Below are 23698 nucleotides of genomic sequence, written 5' to 3' on the forward strand. Positions count from 1 at the left end.
CTCATTTTACTTCCTCCCGCAGAGCCCAGTACGCCGTCTTAATCCCTGCCCTGTGGAACACTGAGGTGCAGGACTGGGAGCTCAAATGTATGAACAGTCTGGTGTTGGATGAGAGTCACCATGGACCAGGTACCACACACACACGCACACGCACACACACACTCACAAAGCAGGCGTTCTCAAGCAGAAGCTAAGGGACACGAGGGACCACTCTGAGCACAGTTGCTCAAACTGCGCCACCTCATTCAGGCTCACATCACTTAACCCTCGACACACACGCTGATCCTGTTACACGCAGCAGACACACACTGTTTTGTTCTCTTTACGCTGATGTCAACGTGCATGCTGGTTGGTGGACTCCCCGTCTTGTTCCTGAGAGAGCCGTCGTAACAAAAGAGGAATAGTTTTCTGATTCTTTTCAGACTATGTTGAGTTTGTCTTGTTTTATTATATTTATATATTATGTGTGTGTGTGTCAAATCATTTAAGGGAGAGAGTGTGTGTACGATAGATTTTTTTATGTTTTGAAGGTCGTTCATGTATCAGCTCCTCAAGATCTGGAAACCCCTCACCACTGCAGTCTCGTCCTCACAAAAGATTGGAATGTAGTGTGTACGTGCGTGTGTGTGTGTGTGTGTGCATGGCTGCAATTGTGCACACATGCTAAGTTGTGTCCGTGCATGCAATTCGACAGCCTCAGAAAGACAACAGCGAGGATGAGTCACAGGTTGGTGGCTGCAGGGCTGTTTGTCAGTGCAGCTGGGAAGGCAACAAGGGAGAGAGTATTTTCAAAAGGAGAAGAAGATCTGAGAGGAGAATGCAAGGTTTCCTTTCAGGGCAATTGGAAGCCACGAAAGCATGTTTTACAGTCTGAGTAATCCGTCGACCTGGTGTGTGTGTGGGTGTTTGAGTCAGGATGAGTCACCCTTATTTGTTGGCCTGTCAGACTGTCTAGCCCTCAAGGCAGCGGTGGGGAAACAAGCTGATTAATTTGCCGCCTGCCTCTCCGACAAGATCCTGTGATTTCTCTCTCTCTCTGTCTCGCTCACTCACTTTCACTCACTCTAGTCTCTCCGTCACCGAGCCCCGTCACTACGTTACAAATCCTGTACCGTGTGTGTTCCACGTGTCCCATCGACGGTGCAGCCCCTCTGCTGCTGAAACCAAACGCATGTCGTCAGCGGCCAATCGGAGCGTTGTTTGCCGTGAGAAGTCAGCGTCTGTGTTTCCGAGGCGGCTGGTTCCAGAGGTGTCGCTGCTCTAGAGGTTGAGGCTATTTTGTGATTTCCGTCTGTAGGGTTAAAAATAGTAATGATGCATTTATTAATACAGCGCTAGGTAATCACAGGCAATTTACCTAGAGGTTATACTAGCATAACGCACCCAAAATCTTCCCACTAAACATGTTGCGGTCAAGCTGCATTGTGGGTAATGGTGGCACCAGGTTTTGAAAATGTAAGAAAAACACACAAGAAAAAGCTGATATCTGTACTTCTGCTGCATCGATTGTGATACTTAAAAAGAACTGTCCCGGGTAAGAATGACAGTCATCAGAAATGCTATATTTTGATGTTGTGCTCCCTTAAATGGAACAGCAGAGCCGTTGTTGTTGTTGTTGGAAAACAAATACCCAGAAAATGTCCGCTGGGAAAAATATCTTAGAGGATTGACTAATAGATGAAATACACTGTCTTATTGGCTAATCCAGTGAGATGTTCGACCAATCCAGGTACTTCATCGCATTGACAGGAAATATAAATGCTTCACATTGACTTGAGAAATCAGTCTCACTCATTGTTTTACGACATTGCCCATAAAGTCCTAATACAAGCACAGATGACAAGGGAATAGACCATGTGATTGGGTCTGTCAAATTCCCAGATGCTCGACAGACAAATCACATCGCCCTGTCGTACCGTTTGGGATCTTAAACTCAGTTCTGTAGGTTTTGAACTCGCCTTCTAAAGCTTGTTTGCTGGCTCTTTCCCTTCGGAGGGCAGCCAGAGTCAAAACAAAAGAACGTGTTAGTAGTAGAGAACACGACTGACTATGTATATATTATTTCATCTTCATTTTGAATTATTTATTTATTTTTACATGAAGGTGACTACAAAGGTTGCATGCGCTTCCTTCGCCTAGTGAATGATATTGTTGAAGCGCGTTTTCATCGTGGGGCTCGTCCAACTGCAGGCTGAGTCAGCGCTAAAAGGACAAAGTTGAAGTGACTAGGTTCTAATGAGTCAGCATTCCAAGAAGCTCCGAGAGCAGTTGGACGTCCTTCTGTAGGTTACCTTCCTGATGAATCTCCCCCTTTCTCTCCCTCCTTGTTTGTCCTTCCTCACTCCCGTGTCCTTTACACTCGGCCTCTCCTTACCTCCATGGCGTCCTCGCATGCTCTCCTCCCCTCTCCTCCCCCCACCGTGACTCTACTGGTGTAGCGGCAGATGCCAGTGTCCCTTTCTCCTCAGCAGGCTCCCCTGATACCGACGCTATTTTCTTCCTGTCCGCCTGCTGCTCGAGTTCTCAGTGCAGTGACTCAGCACACATTGTATTCAGTGCCCCTGAGCCGGTTCCTGCTGCCAGTGCTGCTTTCATAACTGGTATAATATATTGAAACTTAATGACGGTTTAACATGCTTTGACTGTCGTGGCTTTGCAGGATTTGTGCAGTGTGATTTATTGACGCATTGGTCCATCAGCAGGTAGTTCGTTAGGTCGTCCCACTCGAGTCCCACCACTTGACTTCGACACACGCTGTTCTGTGTGTGTTCTTGCTATATTCTCTAAATATCTATTTGTTTCCATTCTATTCACACCATTTTTGACCTTGTAGTGTGTGTGCATGCTGTGTTCCTTAAAAATCTGTTGAATACTTTTTGTAAAAAAACCTCTCTGCTTCTTTGGCTTTTGATAAACGGATCGGCCACAGAAAAATTACTCATTGACTTTCAGATGAATAACAACAGAGGTAGGCATTTTCGAAATGTACATTTGTTGCGCAACATGGATAAAGGGAAACTATTTGTGTGAAAATGGAGTTGATGGTTCATGTTGGAACAAGCAACGGTCAAGTGAAAAGGAATCGGCCAAGGGTCACAGCTGGAGCGGCCACACACACACACAAGCAGATTACAAGTGTGATGAAGAAGGGAGTTCCAAGGGTCATGAAGTGGACTTTACGACCTCCAAAAGGTGTAACACTACTGTTGGCTCCCTAAGGGTTGAAGCAAAGGGGTCACCATCGCAGACAAACACAGGGTGTTCCGCTGAGGTTATACAGCTCATGGCCCTCGCCAGGCTCCTAACAGACGAATCCCGGTCGTCCCGGTCGTTCCAGGTCCTTTCTGTGTGGAGTTTGCATGTTCTCCTCGTGCCTGCGTGGGTTTACTCCGGTTTCCCCCACCATCATAAAGACATGCACCGCAGCCTCACCCCGGTTCGTATGGATGTGAATGAATGTTGGTGGTGGTCGGAGGGACCGTAGGCGCTGATTGGCTGCCTCGCTTCCGTCAGTCTGCCCCAGGGCAGCTGTGGCTACTGATGTAGCTTACCACCACCGGTATGACTGTGTGTGTATGACTACTGGACTCTGGACTCTGTAAGCGGGTATTTAGAGAAGCGCTATATAAAATTGAAGGTTATTATTATTATCCTCAACATTAAAGTAAAGTGCAAGACTGAAGCGAGAGATAAAAATACAATCTGTCCAAGATGTTCAGTTAGAACCAGAGCAACTCAACAGTCTATAAATCACGTCATCATTATATTGTACATGCTTAGGATTAAAGGTGCTAACTAGAACCATATAGGTTCCCTTCAAACTCAACATAGAGAGTAATACATAGAACCCTCTATGGGAAGTACTATAGAGAGCCCTTTTACGATGTAATGATTTCAGCCAGAACCCCTCTCTGGGACAAAGACGGTTCAATTCCCTTTCTTCAGAAAAAGGTTATTTAGTTGAAGGGTTCAGAGAAGAAGCAAATGGTTCTGGTCAGAACCTCGGCCCCTCAGGAAAAACCCCTTTGAACCCCTTTGTTAGATCCATAGGTGGAACTGATGCTTCACGAAGGCACTCCGTCATTCTGCGATGTGACATCGGACTTATCAAATGTTTCGGTCGACCTTGACTTGTGTAAATAGAGCTCACCGTGAAAGTCACCTTGATGTGACTCGCGTCACGTAACATGGACCTGTGTTTGCGTAACGGCTTGTTTATCCAATAATTGTAGTAGTATGCAGACATTTGCTGTGCTACAATTGTTTTTAAATCTGTGATAAATGATGTGACCCGTGAACTGGTAGGAAATATCTGGGTCATCTTTATTGTGGTCTTGTGGTCTGAGGTCATTGTTGGTTCTGGGCTTCATCCATTAGTCCCGCAAGAATGTCACCTCTCTAACCTGGATAAGGCTTCTTAGCTGTGGGCACTTAGCCTACCTGTGACCCCACAGTTTGACCTGCTTTCTAGTAAGCTTTGCTCTTTATAAAGTGTTGTCCTAATCCCCCACCCCTAGCTCTTTTTATGGTTGAATTGGAATGCCACCTGCTTCATCAGCCCTAGGCTAACCTACAGCCCCCCATTAGACACTTCTCTTGTTAGTGGGGCCTTTACTTGCATAATCTGCTCTGTAATGAAGCACTAGGGAGCCTTTAACGGATCTCTTTATCGCATATAAGGGGGTCTCTGTCTCACGCTGCACAAGGTGGAATTACTTGACCAGACTTCCTGCAGAACCGGAGGGTCACAGTGCTCGTGGCGTATAGGTCTCTGATGGTGAAATCCACCTCCTCACTAGCCTTTCTCCATCTCCTCGGGGACATAAAGGGGTCATGAGTTAAGCTTGTTTACGCGCTATCCACCGCACAGTGGCCTCGATATTGCCGTTAAATGCTGTCTGCACGCACTGCGCTGCGCAGCGCTCTCACAGTGAGTGAAGTGGCCCGTTTTCCGTTACGGGGGCGGAGCCTGTTTTTAGTGATGGGGGCGGAGCTTGTTTTTAGTGATGGGGGAGGAGTCTGTTTTTTGTGATGGGGTGGAGCCTGCTTTTTTGTTTTATTTATTACTAGTATAGATAAATATACCAGTCTCGTATTTATGGTACCATATTGTTTTTATGGTGTTGTATTGAATTCTGGTATCGGGTATCATGATATTTATGGCAGGTATGTAATAGAAGTTATAATATGAGTATCGTGACAAACAGGTAGAGACAGAACAGATTCAGGGAAAAGTCCATGAGGACTGTTCAGAAAGAAAAAAAAGGAAGTTGGTTCATGAATGACTTTAACCATATTATATATAATGACAATGTATATTTGTTATTACTAGTGCTGTGAAAAATAACGCGTTAACTCAGTTAATTCAATTTCAGGTTTAACTAGTTATTTATTTTTAACGCATTTAACGCATGCGCAGAATGAGCTTCCAATCCGTCTGTTGTTGGTCGTCGGGACGAAAAAAAAAGTCACTTGCAAAATGAGCTTCCAATACACCACTTCAATCTGAACTCTGTCCGCTCTCATGCAGACGGTCTGTTCATCGGTAATGATCCTTCCGCAGGTTCACCTACGGAAACCTTGTTACGACTTTTACTTCCTGTCGATCAGGGGTCTCAACACGTCGATCGCGACCTGCCAGTCGATCGCGGCGTAGTGTTAGTAGATCGCATGACATTAAAAAGATTGGCCCGCCCCCTGACATGTTCTCTATCGCACGTCTTTGTTCTTTTATTAAACTAAACGTCTGTTGTTGATCGTATCTCCACAGCAGCATGTCATTTCTGTCTCTTCGCGTTGCGTTAACACTTATCGATCTCCGTCTCGCGCACCACAGAGCTCCGTGCGCGCATCAGGACCGAGCAAAAAAAAAGTCACTTGTCAATCTGTCCACCTGTCCGGGCCGGTGAGGTTTCAGCTTTGCAGCGGTGTCCCCGCCGTCCCTTTCATCACGGTCCAGTTCATGAAGAAAACCCACAGTCAGTTTGCCTCAGCAGCTGCTAGAGGAAGACTAGAGGCCTTTAGATTGTATCATGGTGGAGTTAATGGTTGACAAACAAGAGAAAAATGTTCTGTTTAACCCTCCTGTTACCTTTACATTTACTAACATATTTTACCCTCGGGGTCAATTTGACCCCAGCAATTAAAACCTCCAGAACATTATTAGAATTAATATTGCTTCCCAAGTTTAAGTGTGAGGTACTTTATGTTTGTTTGTTGACTACCTAAATAGCCCTTTAAATAAATAAAAAAGTTGATATTTCTTATATGTTTGACAGTGAAAAACAGCCTGGGGTCAAATTGACCCCAAAGAACACCGACATTAAACATTGAATGGGGTCAACTTGACCCGAAAGGTAACAGGAGGGTTAAACATTCTGTTTAGGATGAAGATGTATTAATGTTCCATATGGAAGAAAACTGCTAAATAACTGCTGAGTTGCAGCACCATTGTATAGAAGAATGTATAAATGTATATATCCTTCTTTTGTCATAAATCTCTATGTTCTCACAAAATATACCGAGAATATCGGTAATATGTGATTAATCATGATTAATCCACAAAAACCTGTCATTAACCCGATTAAAAATGTTAATCGTTTCACAGCCCTAGTTATTACTAACATTATAGGGCTGAGTCAGAGCGGAGGACCTTTTGTTCTTAAACTGTTTATTATCATTGTTTAGATTTGTGGTCAGAACAATAAAATGACTGTAGTTGTGGTTCCAAAAGCTTTGAGGCTTCAAACAACGTGGATGTGGTGTGGTGACAAAAATAAATAAAAAGTCACCTGCACCCCCCCCCCCCCCCCCCCGTTGTCACCTTTTTCACCCCTCATGAGTTTGCAGGTATGATATTTGTTATTTCTATTATTATAGGGCTTAGTCAGAGCGGCGGACCTTTTGTTCTTAAACTGTTTATCATTATTTAGATTTGTGGTCAGAACAATAAAACTACCATAGTTGTATTTCAAAAAGCTTTGAGGCTTCATCAAACAACGTGAATGTGGTCAACCCCCCCCCCCCCCCCCCCCCATGTCACCTTTTACACCCCTCATGAGTTTGCAGGTATGAGTTATACTACGAAACTAAATATTTTTTTCAAAATGTTCCTATATGGGACGAAACTACTGATCTGTTGGAAATTTAAACTTTAATGTGGTGTCATGATTCAATAGATAAGGCCCATTAACGCTGCGAAAATTTAAAAAATGGCAAAGGGGTTTCAGCGCAACCATTTTTCCTTGGCTTTACGCATATATGTCTGTGTGAATCAGGAGTTGTCAAGGAGGAACAAACGGCCAAATTCCTTCAGCGGGAGCAAGAGAACAGCGGTTTCCACGTCCTCATCACAACCTCATTCAATTAGCACACGACAGACGGTCAGGGATTTGGGCTCGTTTTGCATACGCTCGTTAATTAGATCAAATTAGCGGCGGGACGAATGAGTTACTCCTGAATAAATGTGTTAGATAGTGGGATTAGGAACCACAGGTAGCAGAGGAGATGAGAGCGGCTAAGAAGAGAGGAATGAATCTGGTTGGAGGGAGAAAAAACTGAAAATGAGCGTTTGAATCGCAGCGAGCCCGGAACACGTTCCTCCTGTGTGAGAGAGCGTAACGTTGCACTGTGTTGTGTTCATGCATGTTATTGTAAATAAAGCAGCTAAATTTGTGTTCTCAAGTAGAAATGGGGGAGGTGCTGATTTCATAATCCATAGATTCTCTTAATTGGCTTCACTTCTGGTTTTTAAAAAAAGCGTGTTTGAGGAAAAGAGGACGATCAACTAGAAAGAATGCTCGAACAATCGAAAACACGAAGACGAGTCGGGGTCCTGATGATGACGGGAGCTTCTCTTCATTTGTCCGTGTTTAGCCGTAACATGACACGGGTGAATACGTAACCATGTGGAGTTTAAATTAGAGGCCCCGCGCTCTGCTTACGTCACTCGTCATTCTAGTTTGGCAGCTGTAATTACAGGTTTGAAAGTAGAGATATGGCTTCTTTTTTTAGTCTTTTTTTTATTTTTTAGTTCCGTCCCTGTCCTCCCACTCTCTATTTCTCTTCCTTTATTCATCCCTCAACCCGTCTCTCCCTCCTTTTGTCATTTACTCTTAGTGTTTAGAGTATTACATCTGTGACGAGCCTCCAGCCTGTCCTGGATTATGTTGTGCGTTAAGGGGGAGTCATATTTCCGTGGCTATAATTCGAATGTCACACAAAACACCAATATTGTGCGACTATTAATTTATTTATTTTTCAGTAACATGGTTGCTTTTGTACTGCACATGAAGCCATCAACCAATCCCGTTGTGCGGAACAAACGTTTTCAATATGCAGTGTTCATCAACACAGAGGATCAGTACTCCGAACCAAGACGGCAAACTTACCATACCTTGCACAATAAAAGCCCCAGACATAAACTGAACACTGCGTAATCGTTTACCGGAGGGAACTCGAATTCAGGCCGAGCATTATGCTAGGGGGAAGCTCAGTAAAATAGCTAAATACAACAATTGACCTCTGACAGACTGCCAGACACGACCAGTGTTCCTAAAATCAGTCTGAATCTTTTATTTTAAAAAGTGTTCCAACTAGGGATGGGCATCGAGAACCGGTTCTGTTTTAGAACCGGTTCCCAGTGAACCGATTGTTTGGGATCGTCAGCCAAATTCTTTAACGGTTCTGCTAACGGTCCTCTGTGGCGTTGCGCATGCGCGAACTTTTTTACTTTCTTCTTCAGACTGCAGCAAACATGGCAACTAGGCAGAAGCGTTCTAAAGTTTGGCTCTATTTCACACGACAAAATGACAACTACGCCACTTGTTACGTGTGTAAAAAGTCTATTTCGTCGAAGGGAGGAAATACAACAAATATGAATAAGCATTTGAACACAGCATGGAATTAAATGACAGGAATGTCATGTGTTCGATGCAGCAGCAGCTCAGCTTCATCTCTTTCTGTCCAAGGTAAACTCCTCCAAAGTGATCACAACCACTCACTGTGTGAAGCAATTTGCCTTTATTGTGTGTAGTCGATCAAGTTATCTTCTGTCCCTTCGTTTAAAGCATACATTTGAGCTCCGGCATTAGTCTCCCATTATTGATCACTTCAAGTTTGGATTGAAAGTCCAGTTTTGAGAAATGTTTGATCGTAACTGTTAATTATCGGAGGGCGTGTGTTATCAGCAAACGTTCGCGTTATCGTGTTCACCCATTATTAAACTGAGCATATCGATTTTTAATCCATTATTAAACGTAGTGTAGCGACCCTGTGAAGTGGCTGTCAATCACAGTGTGGCACCGTGCATGCTGGTCGAGGGGGCGGGCCTGTGATTGGCGGAGTAGAGGGGAGGCGGGGTTAACCTGTCGGAAAAGGGGAGTTAAGGGTGGTTGACGGGAACCGTTGTTGACGTTCGAGCTGCTGAGCTGAGAGGAGCACGCTGTCTGTGTTGGTGGATGCCCAATAAAGGAGGAGTAATAACGTCGTCCCGTCTCCGTGTCATCAGTGCCATAACGTCCGAGACGTTACAGTAGCATATAGCTACGCTAGCTTAGCAATAGAATCATCCATTTTCAGCCCCCTACATTGAGGCAGAGGTCGTGTTTGCCTCCCCTCTTAATGTGGCTTTATGTCAGCTCAGCAAATTCAGAGATTTTGTTAGTGCCATTTGTTTCATTGTGTAAACCAGCTTTCACTATATAAATAATCTCCATTGCCATCCAATTTAGCTGATGAGGTTCACAGTCAGACCGGTTCAGAGGCTGGTAGTCTGTCTGGGTCACAGGCTACAGCACGTCTTGTACACCTCCTCATATCTTTGTGTTCAGGCATCCTCCAGCCCATCTGAGAGAGTGTTCTCCACGGCTGGAGACACAATAAGTCCTGAGAGATCGCGTATCCTCCCGGAGAAAGCAGACATGCTTATTTTTCTGCACAAGAATTGTTGATGATCCATACAATTGATGGTTGCACACTTGGTATTTGCCACTGCTAGTTTCATTTTTGGCAGCTCAGTTCATATACCCTTTTAAAAAAAGGAAGGAGCACTGTAATTTCTAGGAACATGTTTAAATTAAACAGAATACATTTTATTTAAGTTATGCAAGTTTTATTTTAAGTTCAAGAGGAATATGTATAAATGTTTTAGGTTATTTAAAAAAAATTAAATGTGTATGTATACATACTGTATATGGTGTGTGCAGCATTATAGAAAATTATATAAAAGAAAATTAATGTAGATAAACCCGTTTGTGCTCTTTTTTTCACCCCTTGCCCAATAAGAATCGATAAAAGAATCGATAAGGAATCGAATCGACAAGGCATCGGAATCGTTAAAATCTTATCAATTCTCATCCCTAGTTCCAACTGCCGGTATGAACGGTTTAAATGAAAGATATTCGCAGGCGAGTATCTCACATTTCCCCCCGGTGTGCAAAAGGCCTTTACTTTTTGCTCAGTGGCATCTGGAGTCCCTCTGGGAATGAACTATGACCTCGGCCTTGATGTGTATAAAGGGGCAAGCTCTGAATGACCGGGTGTGGTTGAGGGTCAAAACTCACAGGTCAGTGGGGATTGGGAGGCGAACACGCCCACTGCCTTCCTTTCTGCCTCTTTCCCCCTTTCCTCCCAGTGTCCCCATCCTCTCCTTTGCAATGATAACCAGAACCAAAAGGCAGAAGCGGGAGGCGAATCGTTACTAAATATATGCAACACAAATGCCATACACAAATTACAGAATCATAATACGCACAATATATAAAACATAAACTCAGAACACCATCTCAGGAGTTTTTAGATTTTTAGCTTCTTTTTTGCAACTCATTGCCTCTGTTTCGCCAAGTACTTCTGATCCACCCAGGGTGGAGATGTTTGAGAGGGCAGGCGGGCTGTGGTCGTTGGCTGCGCCTCCATCTGTATTTGAAAATCATCTGCTTTCAAACAAAAAGGCTCTTTTCCTAATATTTCTTTCCACATTTTATTTGATTATGAAAGTGATCATAGCGAAACATTCGGCACCGACGACAATCCCGATACGTGTCTGACTTAAATTGTCATTCCTCAAACTCAAACCAAACTCGGTCCTCTCTCTCCTCCTCCCCACATACATGTGTGTTTCCAACCAAGCATTACGACACACAAGCCTTCCTGTCTGTCGGTTTACACACACTCATGCAAACCAGCATCACACACAGAAAAAGAGAAAAAGCCAACAGCAGTAGTAATTTAGCTGCTGTCTGATTAATGAAGACAGGCAGTCTTTTAGACGACATGTTGATCCCCTCGGGTACTGAAGTATTCCAGTGAACCCGGACTGTCGTGACGAAGACGAGCGTGGGCGTGAAGCATTTGACCGTACTTCTGTTCTGGTGCGCTTACTCTGCCTGAGGACGTGGATGTTCGCGTGTGGTTTGGACCAAATTGTTTTTGGGATTCTTTTGACGTGATAATGAGCGATGATTGAGTGGGTATGCGGTCTGATGCTCATGAGGCTGGATTAGTTATTGTAGACGCCGGTTGCCTTAAAGTGCCTTTGAGCTGAACCCAACAGGTTGAGGCCCCGCTATATATATATATATATTTTTTTATTTTCTTTCTTTTTTTAAAGCTAAGCAAAAAGATCGTGAGCAAATGCCGTTTAAAAAAAATACTTCTTTTCTTTTTTTTCAAGGGAATCTAATTTATGCTGAGCAGTAGGTGGTAGAATGAGTGTTTAATTGTTGTTTTCAGTCTTTTAAATATCTAAACACTTTCTATGGCGCAGTTAACTTTGTGTGTGTTTTTGGCACCATTCCCAGAGCTTTTTTTTTAAAGTTATGTTTCATTCACAGCTTTCCGTCATCTCTTGGCCTCTCACGTGTGTGTGTGTGTGTGTGTGTGTGTGTGTGTGTGTGTGTGTGTGTGTGTGTGTGTGTGTGTGTGTGTGTGTGTGTGTGTGTGTGTGTGTGTGTGTGTGTGTGTGTGTGTGTGTGTGTGTGTGTGTGTGTGTGTGTGTGTGTGTGTGTGTCAGACACACACACAACCCATAGGCTCACACAGCTCGTGAATTTGACTGACTCGTCTGAATGACTTCCGCTTCCAGCGCTACTAGTGGAGCAGCAGCCAGTTGGACTCAATCACGGCACGACGTCAGTGATGACGGCCGGAGCGTCTCAACGCTGACTGTATTGGTCTAATTTTTCGCTTCTCTCTATTCATTCTATTCATGTCTGCGCATTGACTTCGCAAAGCTTCAGGGTGAACGCAGCAGAACACGGCCAAGAAAAATGGTGTGTTGCCAAACTGTCGGCAGCCAATTTTTTACGACCCACAAAAATGGGCCAATGTTGCTAGTGTGAACTGGCCTATACTGTGTGTGTCTTGACCAGTGTTGGGAAAGTTACTGAAAATTAGTAATTATTTACAGTTACTAGTTACTTCTTTTTAAAGTAATTTAATTACTTTACTAGTTACTGTATATCAAAAGTAATTAGTTACTAGGGAAAGTAACTTTTAAGTTACTTTTATGTCTGCTTTTTTAATGTAATGAACAGTACTGAACAATCAAACACAATAAACATATTTTGTAGACCTATTTATTGCAATCAACAGGGCAACAGGCCTTCAAATCAAGCAGTAGTACAAAAGTCCCTTTTAATACTTAACTTTATACAAAATAACTGTCTCTTAGATGTGGATAGGGTCTTTGAACCTGCACATAATTTACAACTCACCACTACATTTTTGTCTTTAATTTCGACGAGCGAAAAGTAATGTCCATACTTCCAGGAGAGAAAGCTCATTCTATCCGCACTGTCGTCCATGATGTGGTTTAATGCTCATTGATTGATTCGATTGGTGTTTATTGTAGCGACCCTGTGAAGTGGCTGTCAATCACAGTGTGGCACCGTACATGCTGGTCGAGGGGGCGTGCCTGTGATTGGCAGAGTAGAGGGGAGGCGGGGTTAACCTGCCGGAAAACGGGAGTTAAGGTTGGTTGACGTTCGAGCTGCTGAGCTGAGAGGAGCACGCTGTCTGTGTTGGTGGATGCCCAATAAAGTGAGGATTAATAACGTCGTCCCGTCTCCGTGTCATCAGTGCCATAACGTCCGAGACGTTACAATATCATTGCGCCACCAAGGTCCTGCGATGTCAGATCAGAAGCAGCTAAAGTAGGCCTAGCTTGTCTTCTTGTCTGCAAGTGTTCATTTTTCACAAAAGAGAGTAACGAGAGTAACGAACTCATTTACATTTCAGTAATTGTAACTGCGTTAGTTGAGTTAAAAAAATACTTCGTTACATGCTCGTTACCGCTAAAAGTAGTGGAATTACAGTCACGCGTTACTTTGTAACGCGTTACTCCCAACACTGGTCTTGACCCCTGCCGAACCCCTGGGGTTCGATTGAACCCAGGTTTAATTCTCAGCTTTTCTCCAGCTAATATCCCCCCCAACCCACATCCTTTTCTCAATCACCTTTTACTTTTCTGTCTGGTATAATCATTTCTTTTTTCCCCTGGGTTTCTCCGCTCTGCTCTTTATCTTTTTGTTGCAGACTGTCCCCAGTAGCAGAGGTTAAACAGTTCTTTGTGTTGTGTGACCGCCTGGTGCGCAGGGGAAGGAGGCGGGGTCACTGGAGGTTGATCAGTCATGTCCAGTAGGCCAGAATAACAAATGGATTGACTCGCTCACATTGTTCTGTGATGGGGGAACAGGCAAAATAGCATACCCAGCAATACATACTCACACTGCACACACAACGTTGACTTGTACCTTACAAAAATGTGTCGAACGGCAACATTGGCATGACCAATATTCACTCTCCTTTTAGCTTTGTTTTGGTCTCCACTGACGACTGCGGGGAATTATCTGGCTGATAAATGCTCATCGATACCCCGGTGGTCAATTTGTCTGTTTTCCATTTGGTACTGGGCAGGTAGCAGACAGTCAATCAATCAAAGCGTTTTTTTGTCAAAATAAATGCCAGCTGTGGGAAACAATGTTGAGAGATGTGAGAAGGAAATCGATTAGTTATTCATTAAACTCAGGGTAATCCTTACTGATCCGTCTGTTTGTCTCTACTATTCCAACTTGTCAACACTTTGGTTTCAGACATGTTGACACAGGGCAGCAACCTCCAGTTCTATGTCTTAAACACCTGCTTGCTCTCTACTGACCAGCAGGGGGCCAACTCTGCTGGTTGTATAGAAGTCTATGAGAAAATGACTCTACTTCTCTGTTATTCCCTCTGTCATGTCAACATCTCCACATTCCAAATATGGTAACATCCATATGTTACATAGCGGTACATGTCTGTGGTCGCTGCTCTGATTAAATACAGGGAAGCTAATATTGATGTCACTGATAGGTCAATCACTCAATGAGCTGAACCGGGCAGATCTCAACCAGAGACATGATTTGGTATTTGAGCAATACATTAAGTAAACATTAATAATAATCAAAATAACGGCTTCAAATAACTGAGCGTATCATTATAGCCATTGCATTCCTTCCAACTAACATATTTAATGTGTCATTACTTTTATTTGTTAAGGTCATTGTGGTGTCAATCCTGACCAAACAAATCTGATTCCAGTCCATGTAAGCTAAGCTCAGCATGACGGACTCTTATTACAGCAAAGAAGACATAAAACAGTCCACAGTCCAAGCGGAGGTTTGCCCTTGTGTCATCACATTACTCGAGGGTTTTGCAAATGTGAGAACCGCTGGCTTAACATCCTTTCTCCAATTATGGCATGATTTCTGGCTCTCAACTTAGCCCAGATTGGATTTACATTCTCTATAAACTGTACAACATGGAGAGCAGAAGTACAGAAGTAAAGTCTTTTAAGATTTTGTCTCCAGGTTTTTTTCCTCCTTCCTTTCAGGACGTTTTCTGTCCGTTTCTTATATTCATCCGGGCCACAGAAAAGCCCCAGGCTCCGCCCACCTGCTTCCAGTTTTGTATCTTGTCATCTCTTTCACTGCAGTTTGCAGGTGTGATGGCAGGTTTTGACCTCACCCCCTTCTCTGTCTACTCCCCCGTCCCCTCCGTAAAATGATCAGCACTTCAAAGCTTCCCGTTGCAGCCGTGTCATGGAGCTTCCGGGCCACGGGATCTGCTGCCTTACATTAGAGCTCATTCAATCCCAGCCGCAGGTGTGCTTTCCCCACGCCGACTCCCAGAGGACGGCCGAGGCTTCAAACGCACCAAAACACAACCTTCAAAAGGCTGCGTGTCATCAGCATTAATTCCTGGACACTGAGGAATCAGCAGAGCGCTCTGAAACTGACTTTGAGAGAGCGAGAGAGAAAGATGGGGAGGAAGAGAGAGAGAGTGGGGAGTAATAAACACACGCTGTCATTCATACCTTCTCATTATCGCCCTGAGTCATAGAGAAAAGCCCGGAGCTGAGCTCACCGACAATGACGTCCTCTGTTTGCGAGTTGTGATTTGGACCACATGTTTTAAGTTAATAGCTCAAAGTGACCTCGTCACTGTTTGCGTTATGTCATCTGTTTTCATATATGTGTGTCTGTCTGTGGGTATACTGTACACGCGTATATGTACACACCACGTCCGAGTTAGTGAAATATTGAGAGCTCGTTGTACCCTGTGCTTTTTGTCACATTGGATATTAATTATCTGTTGTCTGTGTGGCGATAACTTATAAATGCTCCATGATTGTAAGACCACTAGTCTCATGAAAGCACATTGATGGTAAACTGGGCAAAGAATTAAAAAAACAATTTCTTCGTGCAACAATGTGTTTTGCTTCAATTTTAAATCCAGTAGAAGTTTGGTTACTGTAATAGGCTGAACAGCCTCCTCAACAAGTTATCAGAAAGCCATTGGATCCCTTACTCAACTCTCACAGCTCTCTCAGATCGTTTGAGATATTTGAATCCTGAGGTTAATAAATCACCATTTGTCCCCAAGATACCATAGAACCGTGGTTAGATACGGTAACTGCTCACATTTGGCTTCCGTCTATCCCTATCGGTCCATCCCAGTCCGTTCGTTCATCTATTGTCTTTTCTACTTATTCGGGACTGGGTTGAGCGAGCAGCAGGCTTTTCAGAGTATTTCAGACGTCCCTCTCCCTTGCAATGTTTTCCAGCTCTTCATGCCTGAGGCGTTCCCATGCCAGAGGGGATATATTATCCCTCCAGTGTGTTTTCAGGGTCCGTTCCGTGGCCAAACACCAGTTGGAGATGACCGAAAACCTCCAAACGGAGCTGTCCAGGACCAAAGGCCCCAAACCACCTCAGCTGGCCCATTTACACCGGAAGGAGCAGCGGCTCTGGATGTCCAGCCACCCTACGAAGGAAGCTCAGTCTGGCCGTTCGTATCTGAGTTTCGAATTACTTCGGTCACTCCCCTCAGCTCATGAAGGTGGGATGGTAGATAGACTTGTGAATGGAGAGCAGAGCCTTCCGGCTGAGCTCCCTCTTCACCACAACGGTCTGGTACATCGCTGCTGACAATGAGCCCAATCGTCTCCTCCCTTGCATTCCATTTCCACGCTTGTCTTTCTTTCTTTCTTTTTTTGTATTCATATAAATTTGAAAGCAGTAACAGTGATATAAACTAGCTAACGTATATCTTTACTTCACACTGGTCATGGTCCACTTCTATATTCATGGTGGGGATGAACATAACTTTAGCTTCAGAATTTTGGGGCGAATTGTCTCGGAGTCGTAGATGTTGTGCGTCTTGAGGACAGCGTTGTCGTTTGTTCCCTACAAATAACGTCCGTTGCGATGACAGATCAGTCGGCAGTGTGATGAAGTGACTGCCCATGTAATTCACTACCTCCCAATGAGTGTATTTAATGTTACGTTACTTTTCAATCAACAAGTCAACAGTCACGCTAGCAGCTTTTGCGTTCAGCAAAGACGTGGAGATTCATCCTCTGCAGACCATGAATGTTCTGGTTTTGTGGTGCTCCATCCAAAACGAGTTGCGGTATTTAAGTCTGGACCAGAGCAGCCGATACCTCAAGTCCAGCCACTATTTTGGCTAAGTATGATAGAATTATTATGAGATGTTGTACCGTCAATTGCTTTACCAACACGTCTTCAACCCTGTCATTACAGTATGAGTATAGGGTGTGTTATCTGTGTGTGTGTGTCTGTGCTATGGCATCTATCATTATGGGGTTAGTCTAATTCTTTATTTTGGCATCAGATGTGTAAAGTGAGAAGCTGAGGCATCTTTGGTGGACTTATATGATTATCTGACAGCCGTCAGAGATGTCGCTCTGTTAATCATACCATATTTTTTTTTCTTTCTTTTGTTGTGCTATTTGGACTGATTTCAATTTACAAAAAGATGAATGATTTGTCCTCTCACTTCAATAAATCATTCAGTCTTCTCAGACCAGCTGTTCACTTCAGGGTGACGGAACAACCTCTTCAATAACAAGCTACTGTTACAGAAGAGGCAGTTAAATTACGGCTGAACTTGATCCAAGATTAATTTATTTGAAGCCGCCACTTTGATGCCGAGCCAGTTTCGGTTGAACTATAATAAGTTTCAACGACTAGTGTCATGCAACAGTTGGGCAACTGAGTTAAAAGCCTGTAAAAGGAAAATCTGAGCAAAAGCAGTGGATTTAGCTTTTTAAACGTCCAAATAGTCTGGTTCAACTGGAGGAAGTGTTTAACCCTAAAGAATGTAAGATACTTTGGCCCAGAGAAACGGTAAAACACACTTTATTCAACAATTAGCAAATAGCACCACACGACAGACTACAAAAACTACTGCAACTATTAAAATATGCACAACGTATAGTATTTGTCCCTCTCTGTCTCAGGTTGGCGACACAAAGTTGGTCACTTAGTCCAAAAAAAAAATTCTTTATTTCTTTCTACTGTGGGTCAACTCCAAACCTTTTTTGGGTAAGAGACCCTCTCTTCCTTTGGCGGTTTGTGTCTTCATTCAAAGCACCTTTACCCCGAGACCGGCCAGCTGTGGTCAAGAGAGAAGACGAGACGGCGTACAGGTCTAGTTCAGTTTGAGCCCCTTCGCACCGTGTCAGCAGCAGCAGCTTCGCTCCTCCGTCGATGTCGACGCAGGATGCGTTCGGGCACAGATTTAAGTGTCGGCCTTTTGTGTTTTAACAGCAATTTGAGTCAAACAAACAACAATCAATGTGTTAAACTAGAAACCTTAAGCCCGTTATAGAGTGACTGAACATGAGACCAATTCTGTTACGCAAGACGTGTGTGAGACGGATGACTGTGTTGGTGTGGCCAAAATAACCTCTTCTAAAAAAAGCATATCAGCTTTCAAGACTTCAAACTTAAAAACATAAACGGATCAGTCGTTCTTGCCTTCGTGGGACTTGAATCTCAGTTTGCATCTACGTCTGCAAAATGACCAGACCTGAAGTTTTTTCTATTGCATATATATCTAAACAATTTTCTATTGCATATTCATCGACGCGACCCTAATGAGGATGAAGCGGTATTGATAATGGATGGATGGATATATATCGAGGGTTATCACTTTCATGCGAAGGAAAGAATATACATTTCTGTAAATGTTAGGATTTATTAGTTACAGGAGATGTTCTGTATACTGTGCAGTGCTTCCTTTTAAACTTGGAGACTGAAACTGGCTGCCGAGCGGCAGCTTCAGGGGGGGACGTAGAACCGGCACAGGGCTGAGCCCCAGCGATAAATCACAGTCACTCAGACCTTTTCATTACAACCCTGAGTCATACAGAAACACTGCAGCTGAGCTCACCACTGTTTGTGCATCTGTAGCGTGTTTTGTGCACAGCTAATTTAGCTCTATGAAAACATGTATCCCTATAATATAAAAATGATTTGTGATTATATCGTCTGGCCTCGTAGCCGATCATCCAAGAGAAGCGAGGCGTTGTTAAAAGAGGTATATATTATTGTATTGTCGGACCGACAATCCCTGACTAATTTCCCCTCTTAATGTACCTTTTTAAAACGTCATGTGTTTAGTCTCTGGGTGGCTCACGGCAGACACGCTGTGACACGTCAAGCATGTTTTGAAGTGGAAGGGAACCTCTCCTTCACCGACGTCTGGCAGTGATCGAGATAGATCGGAGGGAAGGAAGGAGAGAGGACATGAGGCAGAGGGGGAGAGAGCCACGGGCAATCTGGGGAAGGGGAGGGTGTGTCTGGGAAATGGAGTTGTTTTAACATCAAAGATAACCCCGCCATTAGGGCCGGGAGACACCGCACTTCATCGTCGGCTCTTCCTATTTGGCGGAAGCCGTATCCTTGAAGCTCGTGGTGAAACACTGATATGTGCCGTTACAAATTAGAAGTCACTTCGCCGGCCTCCCGCAGGACGCAAGCCCGCACGTTGACATCATCTCGGCCCAGCGAGGGAAAACATCAAAGGCCCAAATCATTGCTGCTGCCGTGGTGAACTCTAGTCCGGGGACTCGCTAATTAATCTGACTTGATAAACACAGTTTTTTTTATTTTTTAGTCTGCCATAAAATCAACTGTTATAAAATATACCGGCAGCTTTTATTGTACATGCTGCAAGGGTCAATTGGCAATCTTCAGATCGCTGTCGACGAGAACTAAATAGCAACTTCTGACAACTTTAGAAAGTGTCCAAGCTCAATAAACCAATTTATTTAGAAAACTGGTTTACCCCTTTGGGAATAGGTGGCAACCGACTGTTCTGCTGTAGAACCAATGTGGAAGTGTCTTAAACTTGCGTTCTCTCTACTGACCAGCAGGAGAGACAAGAAGTCCCATTGTCTAGAAGTCTGAGGAAATGACTGTACTTATCTCTTGATTTAGTCCCCTATTAAACATTGTAAACATAAGTTTGTTGTCTCAATCTCTAGTTTCAAGTATTTTTGTCAATACATCATGATGTTCATTTAGTAAATGTTGCTCTATTTGGAGTAAATAGACCATAAAGCAGGGTATGTGTTAGGGCCGGCTTACTGTAATTGACAAGTAGCTGCAACAAAATCGCTCAAGGCTTCAACGCGCCAGTCCACAATCCAATGATGTCACGAAGACTAAGTCCACTTCTTATAATATGCTTGGGAGCAGCGGAGCTTGCTTGAAAATGTTCTATAACAAAGTTACAGCTGATATAAACAAAAGCTATTTATTTATACAGAGACAAAGCCACATCAGCTTCAATTGACTGTTCTCCTCCTAAAAAGAGTATCTGTCTCTTTAGCCACTAAATGAGTGGAGTTGTCGGTTGGGAAACCAGAAGAATGATGCAAAGTGAAATGAAAGGCTCCACTCAGCTAAAGGGGCAACATTTCACCGGAGGTACAGAACTTGTATTGTATTGATTCTGGCGGTCCCTGTGGTCAAAAGCAATACCATACCATTTAAGTTCACCGGAGTCCGTTTTAATTTGTACAGCCCTTCCGCCACCTTGGTTACCCACAAAAGTAACTTGTCCTCAAATAGTCAAAGATGTTGGTGTGTTATGCTAGTAGCAGCTCATGTAGCCTGATGTATTAAATGTGGTGCTCTCTTTCTCAGAACCGTGTCCAGAACCGGAGGCCATTCCACCAACCCAAGTCGGTGAGGAAAAAGAAAATGTACTGGCACCTCCAGAAGCAGAACAGACCACTGAGACGGGTGAGTGTGTGCATGCTCCTCAACATGTGTCCTTCTACATTTTAAACATTGGTGTCATTGTATTTTTGTTTTTTTGGGGTGTTTGCTAGGACAACCTTGGTCTATGCAACATGTCTAGACCTCCCACGTCCATATATCTTAGCCTGACTGCTGAATGGTGCCGGCTAAAACAGGAAAATAAGATGTCAATGGCACTAAATCACAGCGGTTTCAACATAGAGGTTTGAATGGAAAAGGGTTGACGAGTACAAGCCTGCAGAATAGTGCATTAAGTCCCAATTCTGCCACAAGACGAGCCTCGGTAATATTTGAACGGAGTAACTTTGTCATTGGCCAGCCAGAAGACTGAAAACCCTAAAACAACACGTGAGCCGGAGGCTCCATTGAAAAACAAGCGCACGCTTCCAGTTTTGCCGCCGCAGTTCATCACCCCTTGCCAAACATGCCGCAAGACGAAGCTTTCTATTGGCTAATAAAATAGGTAAATAAACCTCTGTTATGCCTTGTATCCCCAAAAAAAGTATCCAATAGTGCTATTTTTTAACCATCTTTAGGTTGGTCAGGTATGTCTGTTTTTTATTTGTACAGCACATTTTGAGACGAGTTTTGTCCATAGATTTTTAGACTTTGATCATAATGTAGTTAATAAACATTAGATGTTGTTTTGCACTTCCTAATTTGAGGAGTTTTGTGTATTTTAAAAGCCCATCTATGGAGGGATATTGCACATTAGCTTAGGTTGTATTTCCAGTGGTTCATTTTATATCCTTGACCCCATACGAATAAACTTAAATTAGCGCTGATTCCAAACTGAAAAGGGACGTTTGCTGTTTGTGTGCAAGCGGATCATCATACCGAAAACACAAGGCGAAGGTAATCTAATGAGCTTGTGTCATTTCAGCAAATGGGTGTGTACAGTAAGCTCTCTACTCGTCCCCAGGGGAACACGGCTCCACGACCACTGTCGACTCTTGCTCTACTGACTCAATGAATACAAAATAAATAGAAAAGCAAATGCATCACATTTTCAGGCCGTTCTGCAATAAAGTTACAGGAGGTAGCATGAATCCTATTAATGCTAAATCAGTGTTGGCGTTTGCTTTGTCGTGTTGTAGAGTTGGAAAAGCAAAGTAGGTTTTCTTGACAGTAAAACGTAGACCCCCCCCCCCCCCTCCGCCCTCCGCCTTGACTATGAGCTCCAGCTTCTGCGTCTGTTTGTACGAGTGCTGATGCACACAAACACGGACGGTACATTGTATAAGTGAGTCTTTGTGTTCACAGCTTGCCTTAGCGGGCCGATTCTGCCCCCTGAGTCAACATGCTGAGCCACTGATAACATTAATTTGTGTACAACAAGGACACATTCACATACATACACAAACACACACACAGGCGATTCAGTGGGTGGGGGGGAGGGGATGCCTGTAATGGAACGATAGCTTATTTTGTTGACGGTATCAGATGCCATGATTCTGCATGTCTGCAAACATGGACGTTTGATTGTAATAAAAGTCTTTGATGATTTCTGTTTGGTTGTTGTTTTGTTTTACCTACAGTATCTGTTGTCGGGTCTAAAGGTGTACTGACCCGCATGATGCGCCTGGCCCAGCGCTACCTGTTGGACCCGATGGGCAGAAAGAGGACAGAGGGGGCGCGGCCGTCTCAAACACAGGCCAAGCCCAGACAACGCAGTCCTGCACCCGGACGAGTGTTCCGGAATCGGACCTCGTCTTCACTAACACAAGCTCAGGTAAAGCTCTTATGGTAACTATAAAGTATAAAGTAACTATAAAGTAAAAAAGTGGACAACTCGTTCTCTAAAGCAGTGGTTCTCAAACTGTGGGGTGCGCCCCACTAGTGGGTCGCCACAGCATTACAGGTGGGGTGCGAGAGGAAATGCAGATGTTTTTATTTCAAGACCTTTATTAAGAACTTCACATAATACAAAGTACATAGTCATAAAACTAAGTCACTAATAAACAAAGAGCGAAATGCCTGTACTTTAGTGTAAATGTTTACATTACGGCCTTAACAGGTTACGCTGCGCACGAGATTTGCCAAGAATCTCGTGAGTTCAGCTTTCCTCTTGTTGCCCTTCAAAACAAGAGCTCAACATAATTGAGAGTGGCCATATCAAGCCTGCAGCCTTGTTTTTAAAAGAGGTCGTGGAAAGCTCATTGCAGCGTATAATAATGATCAAACGTGATAACTTGCACATATCTGCATTAGTTTTGTTTTGTTTTGCAAAGGTTGCACATTATTGTTTTGAAAAGATATGCAGTGTAACACTCGGTAAAACTATTCATTGACAAATATTTGAACTTGTTTTGTCATAGTTTTTCACATGTTGCACTGAATTGTTATCTTGAAAACATATTGAGTTCAAAATAGGTTAATTGCAGCTACAAGTATTTGTATTCTAATAAAGTAATTGAAAACATAATTTTTTTGTCTGATGGAACAATCTGGTTTAATTGAAAGTAATTGCAAAATATTAGAAGTCACAAAAGGTTGTTATTTCAATAAAAAAATCAGCATGGACCATTTTATAAGAAAACCCTGATAAACCAGGACTTTTATTACACCTTATTTGACCTTCAAAGTCAAACAAAATGTGACGAATGAATACATGGATAAAAATGCAACACATTTTTATTTGTCGAAAATAATGGTTTCCAGTTACCCGATCCAGCTATTTGTGTCTGTGGCATCCTTTCGTCTCAACGTTAGCTCGTCCATTAGTTTGACATTTCGGAAAATGTATATATTGCTTGTGAGCGAAAATACTACTCGTGTCTGTACATTCATTATGAGGTACAAAAGTACAAGGGAAATTGTCTGTAATAAAATGAAATCTTTTTTTAGATAGATAGATAGATATATACTTTATTAATCCCCAAGGGGAAATTTGTCGTGACAGTAGCAGCAACACACAAGAATAAAAACAAAACACAAAATATAAAAAACAGGGATGAAAGATATAGAAGTATACAAGTAAAATAAAAGTAAAATACAAAACAAAATATATATGTAAATATACAACACACATGCATACACAACACACAACAACACTGACAAATCAAATACAAAAAATATTAAATATAGAC

General features: G+C 43.2%; 1 protein-coding gene across 1 annotated transcript in view; it reads left to right on the plus strand.

Moving 5' to 3' along the window:
* The window catches only part of si:ch211-266k8.4 (carabin), a 92515-nt gene that overhangs the window by 27402 nt on the left and 41415 nt on the right, over positions 1-23698 (plus strand). Inside the window, exons 10-12 of the mRNA XM_056415753.1 lie at positions 23-129; positions 20493-20591; positions 22148-22341. Coding sequence (XP_056271728.1) covers positions 23-129; positions 20493-20591; positions 22148-22341 — 400 coding nt within the window. The remainder of the gene's footprint in view (positions 1-22; positions 130-20492; positions 20592-22147; positions 22342-23698) is intronic.

The sequence above is a fragment of the Pseudoliparis swirei genome, chromosome 6, assembly GCF_029220125.1.
Source record: "Pseudoliparis swirei isolate HS2019 ecotype Mariana Trench chromosome 6, NWPU_hadal_v1, whole genome shotgun sequence".
Taxonomy (NCBI): domain Eukaryota; kingdom Metazoa; phylum Chordata; class Actinopteri; order Perciformes; family Liparidae; genus Pseudoliparis; species Pseudoliparis swirei.